General features: G+C 40.9%; 1 protein-coding gene, 1 long non-coding RNA gene and 1 pseudogene across 3 annotated transcripts in view; 2 read left to right on the top strand and 1 right to left on the bottom strand.

Moving 5' to 3' along the window:
* Positions 1-1270, top strand: part of LOC114664935 (myosin heavy chain, skeletal muscle, adult-like) — a 39353-nt pseudogene extending 38083 nt beyond the window's left edge.
* The window catches only part of LOC127525865 (uncharacterized), a 119933-nt gene that overhangs the window by 6863 nt on the left and 90295 nt on the right, over positions 1-22775 (bottom strand). The window lies entirely within an intron of this gene.
* Positions 9376-22775, top strand: part of LOC114664932 (myosin heavy chain, fast skeletal muscle-like) — a 37636-nt gene continuing 24236 nt past the window's right edge. The window contains exons 1-16 of the mRNA XM_051918893.1: positions 9376-9423; positions 9711-9926; positions 10027-10170; positions 10249-10405; positions 11372-11399; positions 11498-11609; positions 13352-13444; positions 14214-14277; positions 14606-14704; positions 18180-18283; positions 18366-18504; positions 18703-18821; positions 18944-19093; positions 19180-19350; positions 19439-19754; positions 20135-20196. Of these exons, the coding sequence (XP_051774853.1) occupies positions 9723-9926; positions 10027-10170; positions 10249-10405; positions 11372-11399; positions 11498-11609; positions 13352-13444; positions 14214-14277; positions 14606-14704; positions 18180-18283; positions 18366-18504; positions 18703-18821; positions 18944-19093; positions 19180-19350; positions 19439-19754; positions 20135-20196 (1962 nt within the window). The 5' untranslated portion in view covers positions 9376-9423; positions 9711-9722. The remainder of the gene's footprint in view (positions 9424-9710; positions 9927-10026; positions 10171-10248; positions 10406-11371; positions 11400-11497; positions 11610-13351; positions 13445-14213; positions 14278-14605; positions 14705-18179; positions 18284-18365; positions 18505-18702; positions 18822-18943; positions 19094-19179; positions 19351-19438; positions 19755-20134; positions 20197-22775) is intronic.

The raw sequence follows: 22775 nt of genomic DNA, 5'->3' as shown, positions 1-22775 counted from the left end.
TAGAAAAGGGTTAGAATGAAAAACTACACCCAACTGCGGCCCTCCAGGACTGGAATTGGAGATAAAACCCCCAACAGAAACAAACAATTCTCCAAATAGAAGTTCCCTGACGAAATACAGCCATGGATGGCAGAACTGATGCAGGTAGCCACCTGAGCTACCACGGGCCCACTGCATTCCAAGACTAGGAAAGTGAAGGTAGGACACAACCCTGGGGAAGGAGAAGCAAGCCATCCATTCCATGAATGACAAGAATCCGTCCCCTGACACCAACTCCGTACTCCAAGTGGGTCCAGCACTGGAACGGCTCGCTGACTCCACCAGGGTAGCTAAAGTTAAAACGGCTACATGTTTCTTGGAGTAGGTCACCTAGATTCAACCTTAACAAGCTTCTCAAAGAGATCTGGCCTCGTTTTTGAGACCTCCAAAGAACATGAGAATAGATTTCGCGTTTAGTTTGGACTCTTCCGCGGAAATAAGATAAACTTTTAGCGAAAGGAAATTTGACAGCTCAGTCAGTTCATGGATTTTATAACAGCTGCCATCTTCAGGAGATACAGAGAGGCAGGAGGGCCTTTTGTTTTCTGGAGGGCTTCTTTCATCCTGCCATTGATACCCTTGTTGTTATCTATTTGTATTTTCAAGTACAGACGGCAGGCGGTTTGATGAAGTGGTTAACGCCTTGGACTTAAGGTTGTGGGTTCCAATCCCACTACTGACACCACTGTGTGATCATAAGCAAGTCACTCCACCTGCTTTTACCCCAATTGGAAAAACAAGATAAATGGAATCGATTGTATCTCAGATGTTGTAAGGCACCTTGGATGAAGGCATCAGTCAAATAAGAGAGCCATTCAGCTTCGGATAACAATTGTACTGTTTACTATTATTATGAATATTAGGAGCTTGAATTGACTAAAATAATGCTCTGTGACAGACTGGCGCCTCATACAGGGCACACTCTTGCCTTGCCTTGTGCCCAGGGCTGCCCATACTGGCTCTGCTCCCCTGTCATCCTAAACAAGACTAAGCGATTTTGATAAAACAGAAATGAAAAAGGTCAGGTCTGTAAATATTGCAGAGTGTAAATGTTTTATTATTTATCAACAATGCCGTGCTCTTAGCTTGTTATTGGCAAGAAGACGTCTTTAAAACACATAGAAATGAAATGAAATGTAATCTACTGTGCTCTTTTGTTTTACAGAAAGGACTAGAAAGTGAAGAATAACACCTTAAGTGGAGGCGATAAAGTGCAAAATGCACGATTTGAATGATGGATGATGTAGACAGTAGTGGGCACTATTAGTTTTAATGACCCTCACACCACCCCCCCCCCCCCCCCCCCAGCCATACATTTAATGGTCACCAAGTGGCTTTTATGACAGCAAGACATGATCTCTCTGGACTCCTCTGAGAACAAAAAGAAATGAGGAGGACAAACCGCTGCTGCACTGGGATGTAGAAAATAAAGGGTTTTTTCAGCACCAAATCCCACCTGTGCTCCTGTGTCTTGTTGTTGAGACAAACCTGAAAGAGCATCAATGCAAAAAGAAAGAAAAAAAAAAGAAAATATGTTTTTGTGAGTTGGCACAGTGGTGCCAGGGTTGGCATGCTGACTCACACTTCCTGAATCCTGCGGTTTCAATCCAAAATCTGTCACTGCTTGTATAATACGTGCGTGTTCTCCCCATTCATGTCCTGCTTCTCCAGGTTTACTCCCTCATCCCAAAAACATCAGCGTAAGGTTAATTGATGACTCTAAATGAGCCCCATGTGTGGAACATTGGTGTGTGCAGGAGTGTCCGGGGCTGCCTCCTGTCCTGCATTGCCATAGGCCATGCAACAATACACAGAATTAAACAGGTCTGAGAACGGACGGGGGTCCCTACAGAATGGCAAGAGGGGCTTTGTAAAGGCTGCTGCTTCTCCTTGGCTTAAACATTTTGGTTTTAATTCTCAAACGCTAAGAACACGGCCATGAAAGGGTGAAAAGTCGGGAGACGCCGTAACCCTGAATGACCACGACGACAAATGCATGTCACCTGAGCCAAGGTATATTGTACTATACATTTTGAAAACATTGACATGAAACACACGATATAATGCAAATAATTCATAGATTGGTAGGTAGATTGGAAAGGCACTATGTAGCAGATAGATAGATAGATAGATAGATAGATAGATAGATAGATAGATAGATAGATAGATAGATAGATAGATAGATAGATAGATAGATAGATAGATAGATAGAAGGCATTATATAATAGATAGATAGATAGATAGATAGATAGATAGATAGATAGATAGATAGATAGATAGATAGATAGATAGATAGATAGAAGGCATTATATAATAGATAGATAGATAGATAGATAGATAGATAGATAGATAGATAGATAGATAGATAGATAGATAGATAGATAGATAGATAGATAGATAGGTATAAGAAGGTCTTGTGCTGCTCCCAGCAGTTTTCCCGACATGTTGGGTCTTTCCATCCATCCATCCATCCATTTTCCAACCCGCTGAATCCGAACACAGGGTCACGGGGGTCTGCTGGAGCCGATCCCAGCCAACACAGGGCACAATGCAGGAAGCAATCCTGGGCAGAGTGCTAACCCACCGCAGAACATGTTGGGTCTTTCTTTTTTGGTTAATGCCTTTTGGCTTTGATGAAGTGGCTGCCACCTTTCAGAACTCGACAGATAGATTGTGTGATTGGAGGCAAGGAAGCAGATGCAAGCAGGTACAAATGTTAGGGTAGCACCCCGGTAAACCTCATTTAACTATAACAGCAACAAAATGAAAAATCCAGAACGGGTACACGAGGCACAAAAAAAAAAAAAAAAGCCGCTGATCCAAAATCAGCTAAGGACACTTTCGGTTCTTTCGTTGTTCTTTGCTTTGTAGCTCTTACTGGACTCGGGTCCTGGTTGGCAATGAGACAACACATTGTCATGTCGCCACTTTATAGATGGATACATAGTGTAAAATACTGTAGTTTTTATATATTTCATGCCTCTTTCACTCCACAAATCTGTTTCTATGGTTTGTTTTTTTAATTTTGATATGGATTGGCAAAGATTTATTTTATTATCATCTTGCTTCTATTGGTTACAGAACAGAATTGCAATTACAAACTTTAGAAATTCCAATACTCATTAGATAATGAATACATAAGATACTAATTTGTTTAAACAGGCAGAAATGCATTTTGATTAACATAAATAGAGCGTGGCAATGTCTGTCCATGAATGAATTTCGTGACTGGCGGTACGGGTATCGTGTGCCTATACAGAATATACAGAACCTTAAATGTGCTCCTACCCTCAAGTGCTGCCATGTAGGACACCACTTAGTGGAATCACCTCAAAGACTCGAGACTGTTTTAAAGGAAGGAGAAGACACGCCTATCAAGGAGGACTTTTGATTGGTCAACTGGAAACCCCGCCTCCCAGAAATAGTTTCCCACACATATAAAAATTCATTTAACTTTTGCCATATTTGCTCATTTTTTTTCCCCCCCAGAGGGTTTTGCTTACTGACCAGATGACCATACTGGCTTGAAGGAAAGCCAAACAAACAGCGTCCTTTGTTCTACCCGGTTATGACACCCAGCCTGGACGGTTTTCATGTCCATACCTCAATGGTTAAATCTCTTCATGGATGTTAAAATGAGTTGGAAAAGATGAAGTGTGAAACAGCAGCAGAACTACAGATTGGATTTCAGCCATGAGCCCTCCAAACCTTTGAGCACCACTCGCCCAATCCCCTCCAATACTTCTAGGTGTCCTTATTAGATACATGAATTGATGGGCACAAATCTCAGAAGCGTCATATTGCGTTACCCTGATCCACCCTGGCGAGACCCTCATTAAGTTGGATGGCTTCTTTTATCAAAATCTAAAATCTTCAGCAAGAGCCTTGCAGTCCACATAAAAGTCAACACAAGAGTCCGAACATCTTTTGGATTTAGTTTTATTAGGTCATCGTCAAGAAAAAATAGACACTGACATTGCATCTTGAATTATATTCGGGAGATTAAATTAAATATATATTTCATATAAAAATAGATGCAAAATAGAAATGTTAACTAAGGCCCATAAACGTCTGGCATGCTGCAGTTAATCCCAGTCATATTTTATTAGTGAAAACAAATACTTAACAGTCATGATTTGCACCTGCTGTCTGATCAGCATGAAGTCACCAGCAGTTAAACAAACCAGCATGAGCCACAGGGGCATCTAATGGAAGACACGAGTCAGGGGGGCACTGCCACCCTCATCAGCCCTTGGTTGGCTGGGCAGAACTTTAGGTGGAGAATAAAAAGACAATGCAGAGGACAATATGTCACGAGGGGGATGTCAATAGTGTCATGAGGGGGGTCTTCAGCCAGGACTGGAGCGTCATGGCCTGCATCCCCTGACCCGATCCATGGAGCTTACCTTCTGATTGTCCTCACTAACTCATTCTCTAGCTTGGCATGAAGAAAAATAAAAGAAACGAGGGAGAAAGTCACAGCACACAAAAAGTAAAGAAGAAGGACTCTCAAAAAGTTTACAATAAGCAAAGCGCCACCATGTTACCTTTACTCCTCAAGGGGTTTGCACTGCAGCAGGCATAACGGGGTTGTGGGTTCAAATTCAGCCACTGACACTGTGTGACCCTGAGCAGGTCACTTCACCTGCCTAATTGGAAAAACAGAAGAAATGTGACCAGTTGATGGTTAAAGGCAAAAGAAAATAAACAGATAAGTAAATAATGATAGAGTTAGACACCCACATGAGTAGTTTAGATACTGTGTTGTGGATCCAGCTGAAGAAAATAAAAGTCTTGTTTGGATTTTCCACGTGCCTCTGTGTCAGTCTGTGCCGGGTTGGGTGCTATATAGCGCCTTTCTCACAATACACATTACTCTGAAAATGGGTACAGCATTTTTCACTCTGTAAAAATAAGGGTGACATTTTGTCCTCAATGCATTCACATCTTCGTTGCCCACAGAAAATCAGAGTTAACCATTTCTACACCATATGAGTAATGAGCAGGCAGCAGGTGATGCTGTCCCATTATGTGCGGACCCCAGTTTGACTGGCAGCTGAAGGGGCTTCTAGGGGAGTTTGTATACATTTCTTCTGTAAACATGGCCTTCTTCCAGCAGCTCCTGTTTCCTCCCATAGCGATAAGACACGCTGCCAAGTTAAACTGATCTTACGTATGGAGTCCTGCAAAACTCCAGTCCAGGGTTGGTTCCTGCATTGAAGAGCTTGTATGCCACCATTGCAAAAATAATGAAATAAGAAAGAAAGCCCCCCCTTGTCTCATTTGATAAGTCATGCACGATATGTACTTTGTAAAATGATAAAAGTGTAACATCTATTAGATTCAATTAACCACATCAATAATTAAATGGATTTCACATCTTTTTTATTTTTATAATAGTATATACTGTTAGTTTTCCACTAGTTAGTAAATTTTTTTTAATTGACGATAATCCACCATACAAAGGGTCAAGTCTGCTGTGATACTCGTGACGATCGTTTCTTTGCAGATATCTGCGGTTTCATTTAACGCCCACGATATGAAGTGCGGTGAGCACAGGTCCCAAGTCACGTGACGCACGGTTTGTTATTATTTAAGCTATCCGGAACGTCGATAAAACGCACAGGTGGCGCAGAGCTCATTAGAGACTTAAAGTGTCAAATAAAAATCATTTATGGCACCAGCGCAAAGGCCAGTCCTTTTAAATTACACTCGCCAGTCGCACTGAGCACATTCAATTGAGGGCAAACTCCGTCAGCTGGAGTGGCATGGGGGGCATCGCAGCATGGCAGAAGCTGCAGTTTCCTTTCTGGTTGCTAAGTACGTTAACATTTACTCGATGCAATATTTTAGTCACTCTGAAGTAAGTTATGTTCTTGTATGCAATTCTTAATTGCTGCCATATTGCTACTGACTATTTATGTAAGTGTTTGAAATATGACTTTCACAAACAGGTTTACTAACTGGGTACTTCAAAGATAAACTTTATAAAACATGAAAAATAAAATGAGTAAGTAATCAATGCAATGCACAAATTTACAACTGTAACCTACTTGCCACGGAGCCTCTTCTTTATAGCGGGCGCGTTTCTTTTTCTTGGTTCAGTATAGATTAAAAATTATTCCTTGATCAACTGCTGTCTCTGTTGATCATTTTCTTCTATTTTATGACAATTAAATCTTTATACTTTTCCACGCTTTCCAATTAAATATAACGTAACCAATCAGTTTCAACGCCTCAGGTACTCCATCATCAGACCTCCCCTCTTCTCATCTGCGCTTTCCGAGCCCTGATCGATGTTATCGACGATCTGTTTTTGGTACTGCTTAAACGTTACGAATGCGCACATCAGCGGGATTTGCCGAAGCCCATCTCGAACACTTGGCGTTCGGGGAACCGACTGAGCATCCGATAGCGAGGCGCGGCGCATTCAGGCGAGTTTTACTGAGCCATAATCGCGCTACCTCCGGTCATCTGCAGGCTCGCTTCACGGCTTGTTTCTGTTCGGCTGCCGTGTACGGAAAAAAGGAGCAATTCGGATGACTGGGTCTTAAAAAAACCAGGCAATTAAAAATGAAAGGAAACTGAAGTCGGTTAATAGCTGCCATTGGTCACTATTTAAGATGATGGTTGGAATGAAAACCTGCAGCCACTTTAACCCTTCAGGATCAGAGTTGGACACTCCCGTATTATAGAATATTATTTTTCTAGAGAAAAAAAAGTTCTCATGACAGTGATTACTTTCTGCAAACTTTAAAAATATATTTTATGAAGCTATTAGGAATGTTATTATTTTGCTTTGTTACTGTCAAGTCATTCTTTCAGAAATATAACTGATTAAATGTTACATTTCTGTTAAAGCTTAAATGTATTTAGTTAAGCAGATATTCGTTTTCTATATTTGTGCTTTGCAACACAGGGACTGCAGGGAGCTCTTTGAATTTATCCTGACTGCTTTGAAGCAAAAACAGAAATCACACCTGGTGTGTCACAGGTCCTTCATAGGGCATGGTATATAAACTGTTATTATGAAACAAAATAAACAAATAATAATAGTGAAGATGAAAAAAGAAATTACTTAGCTAAGGATGGTTCCTGACTTGGAGATGATTCTGCCAGGATATTATTATTATTATTAATAATAATAATAAAAGTAATTTTCTAACTTGTTTAATCCACATTGTGCCATGGGACTGCAGCTTATCTCAGCGCCTGCCCTCCGCAGGACGAACACAAGCACACAATAGGGCTAATTTAGCTCCCCAGTTCACCTAACCTGTATGTTTTTGGGCTGTGGGAGGAAACCCACACAAATACGAGGAGAACATGCAAACTCCACACCAGGAGGAACTCCTTACTGCAGGGCAACAGCACTACAACTACTGGCACGCTGAATGTAGAGAACGTCCCTATAGGGAGAGTAGTGTGGCATAGTGATTAAGGCTTTGGACTTCAAACTTTGAGGTTGTGGGTTCTAAAACTGCTGCTGACACTGTAGGATCTTGAGCGAGTCACTACACCTGTGTGTGCGCTAATGAGCACAGGCAATTTGTATATCAATTATTGTAGGTTGCCTTGGATAAAAGCACCAGTCAAATAATAATATTAATAAATTAAAGTATATTGAATACATGACCTGCAGGATAAAACCTATAGGTGAGCAGGGTTTAGACAGGTAGGTCACGGGGGATGGGGAAGAACAGATCTCCAAGAATAGCAAGGTCCAGGTAAAGGACAAAGAGAGCAAGTTATCCAGGCATCATCAATTGATAATAGAGTACGTACACAAGATCTGTATAACAGTTCTTTTGTCAGTAATGTCACAGCAGAGAATTTAGTGAAATGTCGACCACTGAATTCTCTTTCTTTTTTACTCTCTCAATTCTGTTATTTATCTCTCGTCTGCTAGTTTTCTGTTTTCCTCCCTTTTGTGCACCTCTAATTATGAATGCGCGCGGCTTCAGTCGCCGCCGGCTTTGACTTTTTCAGCCCGCGCTTACTTACCTGTGTAAAGCAGAGGCGTCTGTCAGAAAGAAGATGACTGCTCCTTTCCATCTCATCTATACTAGTCTCTTGAGACGCGACGCTTACATTTAGAGGCACTATTTTCCCAACAATTAAAACATTACACAAGCCCACCGCTTCAATAACTCAGAGAGACAGTAACCAGACGCCGGGACTGCGGACAATTAAGTTTCGACAAACACCGCCTCGCGGAACTTTTTCCAGGGGCGTTACCCATATATGCAAATAGCGCAGGGGGCGTGCAAACGAATGCTTGTCAAACAGCCATCTAACAAAAGTCTTTGAGGAGTATTTTTGGTCGTATGAGCGTAATAAAAGGATAAAAGGATCATTGGGCTATCGATTTGTCACCGTATAAAACTTTAAAAGCCAAATATGGAAGCGGAATCTGCTGAGCCGACAGATCTGCGATGTATAAAGGAAAGCATCGCGGATCTCAACGGGTTAGGAGTCCCGTGTCCCAGAGTCCCGGTAAGTGCCGCACGCAGGTTCAAGTATTGCGACCCAGGGGGGTCCTCTTCACAGCGCTTCTTTTGGAACCCCTTTAGACTGGGGGGGGGGGGGGGGGGGTCCACATGCAATAACTAAAATACGGTTAAGGGGCAAGAGTGATGGTTCCTATTACACTTCTTGATGCTTCTTGCCATAAATGCATTTCTTTCCCGTTTTCATTAATAAATAAGTCAGAAATTTGTTTTTTATTTATAATTACATCATCACTTTCATAGTGACTAAGCATAAATGTTGAACAAAATATCTATTTTTTATTTATTGTAATTTTATTATAGCTAATACACTACATACTCATAATGTAACTTTGTTAACAAAAGATCTATCTATCTATCTATCTATCTATCTATCTATCTATCTATCTATCTATCTATCTATCTATCTATCTATCTATCTAATCCTGCCTACTATACCAAATTCTATCTATCTATCTATCTAATCCTGCCTACTATACCAAATTCTATCTATCTATCTATCTATCTATCTATCTATCTATCTATCTATCTATCTATCTATCTATCTATCTATCTATCTATCTATCTATCTAGTCCTGCCTACTATACCAAATTCTATCTATCTATCTATCTATCTATCTATCTATCTATCTATCTATCTATCTATCTATCTATCTATCTATCTATCTATCTAATCCTGCCTACTATACCAAATTCTATCTATCTATCTATCTATCTATCTATCTATCTATCTATCTATCTATCTATCTATCTATCTATCTATCTATCTATCTATCTATCTATCTATCTATGTCATTAATTCATTTGAGTTCATGTTGATTCATCTTCACAGATTTGCCCAGCGTACTCTTTTCTCTTTGTTGCCACTGGGAAGGTAAGCAGATCTTCTCCTTGCTTTTGCAATGCTGTTTTCCTCTCTTTTCGAACATGCATGTAATACCACGTTACTGTATTTAAACGTCCTGCCACGATGGCTGCACCTGTGCATGACTCACTTTTAACGCTGCCCATGCCCATCGGTGACTCTTCTTTCGGTGGGCTGCTGTTTCTGAACATGAATTCATTAAGGTGATGGTTAGCATGGACTTGGTTTTCAGGAGAGCAGAAAGGTGAGTCAATCTGCTGTTGACCAGAGTCTTAGGATGCCTTTCTGTCCCCCAGTGACCTGCAGCTATGAGTTCGGATGCGGAGATGGCGGTTTTTGGGGTCGCCGCACCCTTTCTGCGCAAACCTGAGAGGGAGAGAATTGAATCGCAGAACAAACCTTTCGATGCTAAGACTGCGGTGTATGTGGTCGAGCCGAAAGAGCTCTTTGTCAAGGGCATTCTCCAGAGTAAGGAAGGGGGCAAAGCCACCGTCAAAACCGAGGGCGGCCAAGTAAGTGGGTGTTATAAACATCATCTGGGGCTGTGGGGGTTTGTCGAGAGCGTTGAGTTCAGATTTGCTTTTAACTGTGTGTCATTTCCTTCTTATGAAGACTTTAACTGTCAAAGACAGTGAAGTATTCCCCATGAACCCCCCCAAGTTCGATAAAATAGAAGACATGGCTATGATGACCCACCTGAATGAGGCATCTGTGCTGTATAACCTCAAAGAGCGTTATGCAGCCTGGATGATCTATGTAAGTTGACCTCCGCTTCTGTGGCTGACAATCGGATTATTTCAGACGCCATACAAACCCACCCTGCTGTGTTTTCAGACCTACTCTGGGCTGTTCTGCGTCACCGTCAACCCCTACAAGTGGCTCCCTGTATACAACCCAGAAGTTGTGGCAGCCTACAGAGGAAAGAAGCGTCAAGAAGCCCCACCACACATCTTCTCCATCTCGGACAATGCCTACCAGAACATGCTGACTGGTACGTGTTAAGCTGAGCATGAGCTTCATGAAGTGAATACGCCTGTGCGGGACAAGAGACACGAAGTGTTATACCTGCTTAAAAATGACGGTGGTGTAGTGGCATTTTGCTGTGTTCTGTGGTTCCTCATAGACAGATTCTATGACGGGGTCTTTACATGTATGGAGTTGGTTCTGTAAGTTCTTAATATGTAGACATTGCAGAAATCCTTAATGTCCAGTAGGCTATCAAGCAGGACACAAGAAAATCCGAACGTAGCCTGTGAGTCCTGTCGGCAGTGGGAGTCCAACTAAGATCAGGAGCCCATTGGCGTTTCATAAATTTGTTCTCATCTAGTCAGGGTTATTTATGGAGCCTCTTAACAGCTCAAAATACCTGAAGGGTCTTTCTGGAACCTTTCATCCTGATCGCTCTTTAGGCCACCAAAATTGGCTTCCCCTGTGGCATCCCTCTGAAGAAGCACCCTAAGTTTTGGGACGTGTTGTTGATCTGTTCAGCTCTGCATACTTAATATTTTATGTTTTGTGGATTAAACTTCATTACAGTTGTTCACACATTTCATTCTTTAAATCAAAATGGGAACACAGGAGAGTTAAGGGAGGAAGGGAAATCAAAGCAGCAGTCTGGAGGTTTAGGGGTCCCCATCTTAGCTAAGGTACTGCATAGTTTTAATGGAAAATAAAAAATAATAATAATAAAAAAATGACAGGAACAATTGTGCTAAATTCATAAAGAATCTTTCAGATAAGTAATCAGCTCTTTATGTGGTATAACATGGATTGGCAAAGAATTAAGTTTGGACTATCATGGGCCACATAGAAAAATACAATTAGTGCTTTAAACTTATACAATATGGTGAAAGTGAGGAAATGATAAAAGTCAATTCTGCATTATCAGTCTTAAGCAAAAAAAAAATGTTTATTTGTGCAAGTACAAAAACTTAACCAAGCTATCTCTTCCTAACAGATCGTGAAAACCAGTCAATCCTCATCACGTACGTATCAGAAATAAACAAAATGACTTCATTTAATACTCAAGTTCTTCCCATTTCCAGAAAAATAATCTGTGTCATTTATTTTGTGTCTTCATTAGCGGAGAATCCGGAGCTGGGAAGACAGTAAACACAAAACGTGTCATTCAGTACTTTGCAACAATTGCAGCGATTGGGGACAAGAAGAAAGAAGCCACGCCAGGCAAAATGCAGGTAAGAGGATCAAAATGGAGGAGGCAGACCACAGATGACACACGTGTGTTGAGTTCCTTTATTTATGGAGACGTCTCAAAAGGGAGAATCACTGAAGATTATTTATTTTAATTCAGGATGGTGCAGTAGTTAGCACTGCTAAGATAAAGCACCAGGGTCTGGGGTTCAACTCCTCATTCACTGCCTGTGGAGAACGTCTGCGTGCTCCACCTGTCTGTGTCGTTTTTTTCACCCCTGGTGTTCCTAATTTCTTCTTTCCTCCAAAAGCTATTTGTGTTATGTTAACTGGCATCACTAAATGTTGTGGATTAGTGTGACTATGTAAAGCGTGTGAGGGCAGCCCGTGATATACTGACAGAGCACGTTACATTCTGACACCGGATAGATAAACACCCCATAATAAGGTAATGCACTGACATCTGAAGGCTGTGAACATGCAAGGGTGGGCTCTTCACTTGGACACATTAAGAAGAAGAACACAAGCAATGAAAAGTCTTTAAAAACACCATAGTTTAGTTAATGGCATGTTGATATCTGAATGGGCACTGGAAGATGAAATGGACCAATCAAAGTGAAATCCCCTTATTGTACATATGGAGTGCGGCCTGAAGGTGGTCCACTCAGTCCATCACCCGAGTGGCCTTCACATCAGTCCACCCACCTATCTAGCTACGTCATTGTCCGTTTCATGTAATTTCATATATTTTATTTGGTGCCTTTCATTTCTACAGTATCTATCTATCTATCTATCTATCTATCTATCTATCTATCTATCTATCTATCTATCTATCTATCTATCTATCTATCTATCTATCTATCTATCTATCTACCTAATCCTGCCTACTATACCAAATTCTATCTATCTATCTATCTATCTATCTATCTATCTATCTATCTATCTATCTATCTATCTATCTATCTATCTATCTATCTATCTACCTAATCCTGCCTACTATACCAAATTCTATCTATCTATCTATCTATCTATCTATCTATCTATCTATCTATCTATCTATCTATCTATCTATCTATCTATCTATCTATCTATCTATCTATCTATCTATCTACCTAATCCTGCCTACTATACCAAATTCTATCTATCTATCTATCTATCTATCTATCTATCTATCTATCTATCTATCTATCTATCTATCTATCTATCTATCTATCTATCTATCTATCTATCTATCTATTGTATAGTTCCTTTCATATCTATCTATCTATCTATCTATCTATCTATCTATCTATCTATCTATCTATCTATCTATCTATCTATCTATCTATCTATCTACCTAATCCTGCCTACTATACCAAATTCTATCTATCTATCTATCTATCTATCTATCTATCTATCTATCTATCTATCTATCTATCTATCTATCTATCTATCTATCTATCTATCTATTGTATAGTTCCTTTCATATCTATCTATCTATCTATCTATCTATCTATCTATCTATCTATCTATCTATCTATCTATCTATCTACCTAATCCTGCCTACTATACCAAATTCTATCTATCTATCTATCTATCTATCTATCTATCTATCTATCTATCTATCTATCTATCTATCTATCTATCTATCTATCTATCTATCTATCTATCTATCTATCTATCTATCTATCTATTATATAGTACATTGCATGTACTGTATTAATCTCTTTTTTATTGTGTCTTTCATAATTATCGACCTATAGTCTATCTATCTGTCTATTAAATATTTTAATATATTTTCCCTTAGGGGACTTTGGAGGATCAAATCATTCAAGCCAACCCTCTTCTGGAGGCCTTTGGAAACGCAAAAACAGTGAGGAATGACAACTCCTCTCGATTTGTAAGTGCTCCCCATTATTTGCCTTGTATGATGTCTTTTAGAATGATGATGATGCAGATGTGTTTTGTTATTGAATTGGCTCTGAACTCATTTTTTTTTTAAATCATCATCTATGCAGGGTTTACGCCTGATAGCGGCCATTCATTGTGTTTCTGTATTATTTGTTGATTTTAGTGTGATGCTAATCTTCTTCTACTCCTTCCTTTCTCTTCATCTTTTCCCACTTTTGCTGTCTGGTGGGTTGTTGTTCTTGGAGATCCTTGTCCACACAGCTCGGTCCCGCACCTCCTCCTCCTCCTCCTCCTCCTCCCCAGTCAGGCCCTTTTCCTTCAAGTCTTCTTTTACTTTATCCTCTCTTTCTTTTCCCTGCTCTTCGATTCCCATCACCGCTTCAGCCTCCTTTCCTGTATTTTCTTAGATGTTTCTCCCATTTTTGTTGTCCCCCTGATTGTCTCCTTTCTTATTTTGTCCTTTTTTGTAACTCCACACATCCATCTCAACATTCTCACTTCTGCCCCATCCAACTTCTTCTTCTCCTGCTGTGCGCCCTTTGCTGCCCACGTCTCAGCTCCAGACATCATTGCTGGTCTTTAAAAGCTCACCTTTAACCTTCGCCTTAACTCTCCTGATACTCTTTTCCGATTGTTTTGTCCACGTGATGTTGTTTTGCAAAAGCTTTGGATGACTAACACAAATAATCAATGAATGAAAGAAAGAGCTAATCAAACAATTTATTGATAAACTAATTAATTGATTTTTTTGCTTCTAGGGTAAATTCATCAGAATTCATTTCGGGACCACAGGCAAACTGTCTTCAGCAGACATTGAGACCTGTAAGTGTCCAAACAGCCGCCTCTGATGGTCACAGCAGTTGTTAATAACAGCCTGTGGTTAATTGCTGAGCTAACGAATGTTGTAAGCATGACGGGTTTTCATGCTTTATGTCAGTAATCCTGTGGACCCTCACCTTCTGATCCTTATTTCTGCTATTGTCTTTCTTAGCAGCAGAAATGTAAATCACGTTATGTGTCCACAGGAGCTTTTCTCTGGCGTCCTAACTGTTTTGCCAGTCAATTTGCTCTCCAATATTTTGTTCCACCTGGAAGTGTTTTAACCAGCAATTGTGACGTTTCATTCACACTCCTTGATGCTTCTTGCCAGATTTGCTTGAAAAATCAAGAGTAACATTTCAGCTGTCGGCCGAGAGGAGCTACCACATCTTCTACCAGATCATGTCCAACAAGAAGCCAGAGCTCATCGGTAAGAATCCCGGGCACTTTTCTTATGTTAACATCTTTGTTGTGTATTAATTGTTAACATCTCAGCTAAAGGTTCATCAAGAACTAGCTGCTGGTAGGCTTGTTTAAGGTCTAATTTAGTACAAATGACACCCTCCGCCAGTGTGGAGAACATCTCTGCAACAGTTGGTAAGGGATAAACATCAGGTTTTACTGCTGTTATTAACAGTACATCTGTAGTCACCACAGATTCTTAAACTTCCATCCCTTTTAGTGACAGGGACAATGGGTGTTGCCCATTTTGAGTGTCGCACTGGTACAATAATGCCTTACTCAACCAGATCATCTAATGCCTCATCAATCCTCTGCTTAAGAGCAAAAGGTACAGGGCGAGCCTTAAAGAATTTTGGTGAAACTGTAGGGTCCACTTCAATTGAAATGGGTGGTCCTGTACATGCGCTGATTTTCTGGAACACTTCTGTATACCTTTCCAGGAATGCTGTCACATAGTGCTGCTGAATTATGTGCACCCCTGTATAATATCGAATTATGACACAGACGTTGATATGATTCTTAAATATAGTTTTTAATAACTGTAAAATCGTGTCAGTTTCTCATTAGGTTCTCTCCATAAATGTTTTTTTGAGAACTTCCTTTTTCCTTCTAAAATCCCCCCCCCTAACATTCTACAGGAAATTACCAACAACAGTAATGTCAATCAACATCAATATAAATTTAAGTTGTTACTGAACATACAAATACACAACAATCTTGAAGGCCAACCTTCGAGGGCTCCATCCAGAAGCCCCCTCCAGGTCATCCCACGTGTCCTTTGTCAGGAATCGTCCCTTTATATTGATGCTCCCCCAGTGCATCCAACGCAGTAGCAGGATTTCATGAAAGGATGGGCCTGAATTTGTCACTAGTAGGCCGCATGTTATTTTTAATACCTTAATTTACATAATATATTCATTTTTATAAAAATTTTAGAAGTCTAGTTATGGCGACCTAAACTGCGTTATTATTTTTTGCACGTCTGGTTAGAATGATTTTTGTTAGTAATAATTCCAACTTCAAATGGGGAATACGAACTGACTGCCTATCTTTTGATGATACGTTCGACTTTCCAGCCCATCGTAAAGCACAGAACCCCCAATAATATCCTTTATCCAGCAGCATTAGATGGCATCAAGCAGACAGTTTTACAGTTTTTTGCCATTCCTTGTAATTTGTGTATACTTACCTCATGCATGTGTTTCCACTCTCCGAGTCTGCAAGTGAATCCGTCCTCAATTAGATTATAGTGCCCAATTCTCATCAGTCGATGCCCTGCATTACAGCCACTTACTTCATCAGTTGCACCACTGAGCTGCACAACCGAGCCTCCATACAGCAGACGTTGGAAGCTTAAATACGGATTGATGTGGAGAATATCGGGCAAATTTGTGACCTGGCCGATCCTTTGATATCTGGTGGCATTTTCCAGCACTCTCGATTGTAGTGTTGGCAAGAAAAACCCACTGCTGAAGTTAGCACAGCTGGCGGCGGAGATTCCGGTGCCAACATCAGGCTCTGGCACGTTTTTGCATATCTGGTTGTTTCCTTTCATTATTAAAACCTAAAAGAGTTTCCTTTTGTCGAGAAATTGTTCATGCATACTTGAATCCGTTCACGTTTCCCTCAAACTCATTAAGCTGATAAGGCTGATGTTTTGAGTGGTTTTGATTGGTAAATGTTGAAGTTGGTCTTATTTTCAAAACCTTGTAATGTCGATATATGCTTTCCAAATATTTTAAGAGTTGTATGACCTTGACAACGCCGCCAATTATGCAGTGACAGTTTCAAATTAATTGATATTTGAATAATTGAATGCAGTTTAGGCTACGTTTCATTGGAACAAAAAAAAATGTTACAAAACAGGGTGGGCCGTGTTATATTTAAGCCAGAGTTCCACCCCTGGCTGGCGTTTCTTGTCTTCTGTGTTTATGTTTGAGTATTTTATTTATGTTAATATTGTGAATTATGTTAGAATTATGTTAGAAATGTGGAGTTACTTACACGTTTTATTAGTTTGGGGTTGTTTGGTTCCTTTATGTATAAGCTGCCTGGTGTTTTGTGGGTGGTTCCCTAAGAGGCGGGACCACCAGCTCATCACTGCTAGGGACTGCCCTCAGCCCTCTGACTCCCATAATTCCTGGCGGTTCATTCAGATTTGCTAAGCAGTGGTGAGTTTATTTGTGTGTTTGCTGTACTTGTGCTTATTACGATTTTCTCATTTTTTTACACCTTGCCTCGGATTACCATACTGGGACTTTGTTCACCTTGGATTGTCTTTGTTGGCAACTCCTTTATGACTTTTTTGGAGTGGAAGTGCTTTGGGAATCCTAGTCATAAGAGGCCAATGTGAAAAGTGGTTAGGCATGGGCCTACACAGGCCCAAAACCGGTGCTGCGCCTGGTCCAGCATTTCCATGCCTGTTGGGTTAATTAGTGTCTGTTCATTGGGCAAGCGTGGGCAAACTTTTGTGTGGCCTGTAGATGGGCTGGTGCCATAGACTTTGGGTTTGACCACTGCTATACTGACTGGCAAGAGACAGTAAACACAGCAGGGAGAATCGTAAGTCGAAGAATGGGCTAAAGGTCAAAAGCAGGAGTCGGGGAGATCTGTCATCAAAGCCAAAATGCAAGCGTAAAATTCAGAGTCAAAAGCAAGAGCAGGGGTTTGAAGAACAACAAGAATTAAATAACAATTTATTCAATGCAGCGAAAGAAGGGTTATCCATCAAGCTTAGATTATTCTAGAAACGCCTGGGGTCACTTTTGTATCGTCATAAGATTGATGTCACCAATGAGTGCACCCCAGGGAATTCTGGGAAAGGTCTCCGTAGAGGCGATGGAAACCGAAGCTTAACAGGAATCATAAAAGCTTTGTGACCAGACGGGATTACATAATGGAGATTCTCAAAGCGGCTGCTAGACAAAGTCAAACCCCAGATTCAAATTTCTTGGGTCTCAAAGCCAGATCATCTGTTTGCAGATCGAAAGGCACCGCACAGGAATTCACACCAAAAATTCCAAAAAAGTTGGAAACCCGTAATGGACGAAACCATTTCAGAAAACAGACAGGTGGTTTTGTCGTAAAGTAAAATGGAATCTCCAGTGTGAGTAAAATTTTTGTAAAAATTGAACCTTTAGGGTCCATGGTTGTAGAGTATAGAGCCCCATCTCATGTTGACCACCTGTCAGTGGATGCCTCCCTGGACAATTCCAGCAAAAAATATTAATATATCAAAAGAAGGAGTGGGAAATGAAGTATTATGTCCACAGAGTGTGACAGAGACAGCATAACTAAAAGGTTGCCAACAAGAAATCGGGCCAACGTCCAACCAAACTAAGCCTGAACAGCTGTCCACTACAGTTACTAAAAATGTCAGATTTTGTGAATAATAATAATGTGTAATGGTAATCTAGTTCATTTTTTTTTTTTACTCTTTATAGAAACTCTTCTTGTTACAACGAATCCCTACGACTACCCCTTTGTCAGTCAAGGAGAGATTAGCGTTCCCAGTATAGACGATACCGAGGAGCTGATGGCGACGGACGTGAGTCCTGCTAATCCTTTACTAAGTGACACTAATGGGCACATTGTCATCACCTCACCGTGTGTTATTTGTCTTTATGCAGAATGCCATTGATATTCTTGGATTCACTCCGGAGGAGAAGATTGGCATCTACAAGCTGACCGGTGCTGTCATGCATTACGGCAACATGAAGTTCAAGCAGAAGCAGCGAGAGGAGCAGGCTGAGCCCGATGGCACTGAAGGTAGCGGAACCGATTGGTGCAACTCACAAATTCTCACAACTGTGAGATAAAGAAGTGGGGGTGTGAGATATTTTATTAATAGAAACAATTAATCTGTTGTGGATAACAGGGAGCATGTCATCATTTATTCGACTGTCATCTCAGATGAGGTCAAAATACACCTGGCTGTAGGTGATATTTCATGTTTTCTTCTTGCAGTGGCTGACAAAGCAGCTTACCTCATGGGCCTCAACTCTGCGGACCTTCTCAAATCCTTGTGTTACCCCAGAGTGAAAGTGGGAAATGAATATGTGACCAAGGGCCAGACAGTTCAACAGGTAGGGTGAGATCTTGAGATGGTGGAATGGACCTCATGGCCATCTTTGATATGTTCTGATGTGAGCCGGGTGTATGTAAAGCAATCAAGGAGAAGAGACACAGCAATGATGTCTTTATTCAGGTCCACAACGCTGTGGGTGCCTTGGCCAAATCCGTCTATGAGAAGATGTTCTTGTGGATGGTGGTCCGTATCAACCAGATGTTAGACACCAAGCAGCCAAGGCAGTTCTTCATCGGTGTGCTGGACATCGCTGGTTTTGAGATCTTTGATGTGAGTCGTACACCGCTGGACCCTTTACCCCCGACTTTGTCAATGTGATGTCCGGTTGCTCATCTGTGGTATGTTCTTATAATTAGTTCAACAGCTTGGAGCAGCTCTGCATCAACTTCACCAACGAGAAGCTGCAGCAGTTCTTCAACCACCACATGTTTGTCCTGGAGCAAGAAGAGTACAAGAAGGAGGGCATCGAGTGGGAGTTCATTGACTTTGGTATGGACTTGGCAGCCTGCATTGAGCTCATTGAGAAGGTAGGCCCACGAAGGATGACTTGTCTTCATAATTCACCTTTTACACTTCATGGTTCAATTTCAATATATTCCATTTATTCCACACCAGCCCATGGGTATCTTCTCCATCCTGGAAGAGGAGTGCATGTTCCCAAAGGCCACAGACACTTCCTTCAAGAACAAGCTGTATGACCAGCATCTGGGCAAGTCCAACAACTTCCAGAAGCCCAAGCCCGTCAAAGGCAAGCCTGAGGCCCACTTCGCCCTGGTCCACTATGCCGGCACTGTGGACTACAACATCTCTGGCTGGCTGGACAAGAACAAGGACCCCCTGAATGAAACCGTTGTGGGGCTCTTCCAGAAAGCCTCCCTCAAGCTGTTGGGTACGCTCTACACAGGCTATGCTGGATCAGAAGGTGAGTGTTGTGTCCGCCTGATCTGGGAGATGCGCGATTGCGACAGCAGTGAAATCAGAGCACAAAACTACAAGAGCCATCAGACAAATGCTAAGAGCAGATGCTCAACAGCAGGGCCTGGCAAACTGGACCTTGGGGCCTAATGAGCTCAAAGTGATCGATCTAAGCAAGGATGATTCCCTAGAATTTCTTTTTAGTTTTCAAAAGCGATAGGCTAAGCAAGTTGGTAAAGTGAGTTGTTGTGAATTTCTCAAAGAGCCAGATAGGTGATGAAAGCAGGCTTGACTGTTGATGAAAGTCATGTCTGTAAAGGTCTTGGATTAAAGTAGTCCAGCTCTTCCTCGATCGGAACCTTTACTGTCTTCTTGTATTTTCAGCTGAAGGTGGAGGTGGAAAGAAAGGTGGCAAGAAGAAGGGGTCTTCTTTCCAGACAGTGTCTGCACTCTTCAGGGTAGGTTATGTGTGCTGGATACTGTGGAATAACTGACATACCTTACAGAAGCAGGAACGTCAGAAAGTGACAGAAGAGATGAATGGAAATAGACAACAAAATAAAATTTATAAAGTAGTGACTCCCACACAGAGTTTTATATATAATGATAGATAGACGGACAGATACATTTAAAAGGCACTATATAGCAGATAGAGAGATAGAAGTGAAAGGCACTATATAATGATAGATAGACGAATGAATGGGAAAGGCACTATAGACGGACAAATAGACAGATATTTTGTTTGTGTACAAAGAGAAATTCAAACTAGAAGACAGATGAATTGATGGATGTGAAAGGCACTATATAATAGATAGATACATTGAAAAATTGGAAATGCACTATATAACAGATAGATAATATAATATAATATACCAGTAACAGCACACTGCACAATTACGTGCATTGAATACACTTGACTTGAGCATTCATAGTTTTTCATCCTCTTTCTCTGTACGTTTAGCATTTGTTTGCTAAGAGGTTGATGTGCTTGCTGCTTCCTGAGAAGCTCTTCTTTACTCCACCCTTGCGGCCCGCTGCTTCTCCTTTCATCGGCATCTTTTGTGTTAAAACTGATTAAGTCAGTTTTTGTGTTGCAATTACTTAGTACATGTTCTTTAATTTTTAACTTAATTTGGCACTTAAGTCTTCAATCTGCCACAAGAATGATTAGTGAAGGTGGTAGGGAATGAGAACGGCGCATATACGCATGCGCCACACGGCTGCTCTGCTGCGCGCTGCCGAGAGTTGATTCTACAATAAAATAAAAATAAAAAGAGTAATAAAATCATCACCCGGTTAGCGGATAGAAGACGTCACGTAGTATATGTGTACCAATTTTCAAGTGAATAGGTGAAACGGTTTGCGAGCTACAGGTGATTTAAAATCCTGGACAGACAAACGAACAGCCACGGTAGCGTATTATAGAAGAAGAATATAATATAATATAATATAATATAATATAATATAATATAATATAATATAATATAATATAATATAATCTATACTAATTAATAAAAGGCAAAGCCCTCACTGACTCACTGACTGACTGACTGACTGACTGACTGACTGACTGACTCACTCATCACTAATTGTCCAACTTCCCGTGTAGGTGGAAGGCTAAAATTTGGTAGGCTGATTCCTTACAGCTTATTTACAAAAGTTAGGCAGGTTTCATTTCGAAATTCAACGCGTAATGGTCATAACTGGAACTTCTTTTTTGACAATATACTGTAAAGAACGGCAGCTCGATGGCCGTGGGAAGCGGAGTTGAGTGTCACGTCATCACGCCTCCCACGTAATCACGTGAAAAGACTGTGAACGCAGTAGGGAGAAATGAAGGAAGAGCCGCAAACAGCGAAGAACAAAAAATTCATCAAACAATTGAGAAGGGAGCGAAACAATAAGAAGCGAGCGAGTGATGCATACAAGCATCTTCATAAGGGAAACAAAGCACGGTGTAAAACGTAAGTTTAAATTAAGTTTATTGAAACGCTCCCGCTGCGGATTGCAATAACATATTCGCGAGATAAAAGTTTAATGAGAAGACACGAGGTATAAACGAACCACACGCCGTAGCGCAACGTTAGGGGCAACAGTTTAAAACCATTCTATGATCTGCTTCTCGCAACTGAAAGACGGCACATGGCGGATGTTAGCCGACTTGCTGACCGCAACGTTAGGGGCTTCAACTCTGGCGCTGATGATAGAGATTCGATTCCCGAGAGGGGATGCAGTGAGTGTGTATGCCTGATGAGCCCAGAATTAGGGAGAAATACGTGTTGCATACTCTTTGCATTATTTGAAAGTAAACTATTAAAACCATTCTATGATCAGCTTCTGGGAACAGAAAGAGGGCACGTGGCGGATGTAAGGCGACTTCCTGACCAACCACAAGCGTAACCTGGCAGGTAACCACCCATACAGTCAGATTGTGATTCAGAAAACGAATGCCATGAATGTAATTACCACGATCTACATACTGTCAAATAAACGAAACACACGCCGTAGCGCGACAGCTGTGAAAAGCGAGGTTCACAAAAAAACAGATCCTTAACAAATTGTTATTGGTATATTTTCGATCCGTTTAAAAAGGTTTTCTTTTCTTCTTAAAAAATTAAAAGCAGTACTTCACCGCAACGAAGCACGAGAATTTGGCTATATATATCTGCTCTCTCGCAATTAAAAGAGGGCACGTGGCGGATTTTAGACGACTTCATGACCAAACATAAGTGTTACCTGCCAGGTAGGGTTACTACTTTTAATACAAAAAAATAAGGGACGCATACTGCAGCGGGTGCCACATCCCAGTGCCAACAGTTTGCAGACTCTACTTAAAAGACCCGCCCTCCTCACTGGACAGTTAAAAAGACCAATCAAACTAACGATGACATCAAGTATTACCCAATCAAAAGTAGGAAAGGAGGCATCTTCATAAAATGCGTGTGGGATGATTTGCATGAGACGCTGCTTTAAAAAAAATGATAAAAAAAATACGGGACAAATCCCGTCCCGTATTGATTCAAAACGGGATACGCAA

Source organism: Erpetoichthys calabaricus, chromosome 14, assembly GCF_900747795.2.
Source record: "Erpetoichthys calabaricus chromosome 14, fErpCal1.3, whole genome shotgun sequence".
Lineage (NCBI taxonomy): Eukaryota > Metazoa > Chordata > Cladistia > Polypteriformes > Polypteridae > Erpetoichthys > Erpetoichthys calabaricus.
Note: the sequence above shows the minus strand (reverse complement) of the source record. Positions and strands in the feature narration are given on the sequence as shown.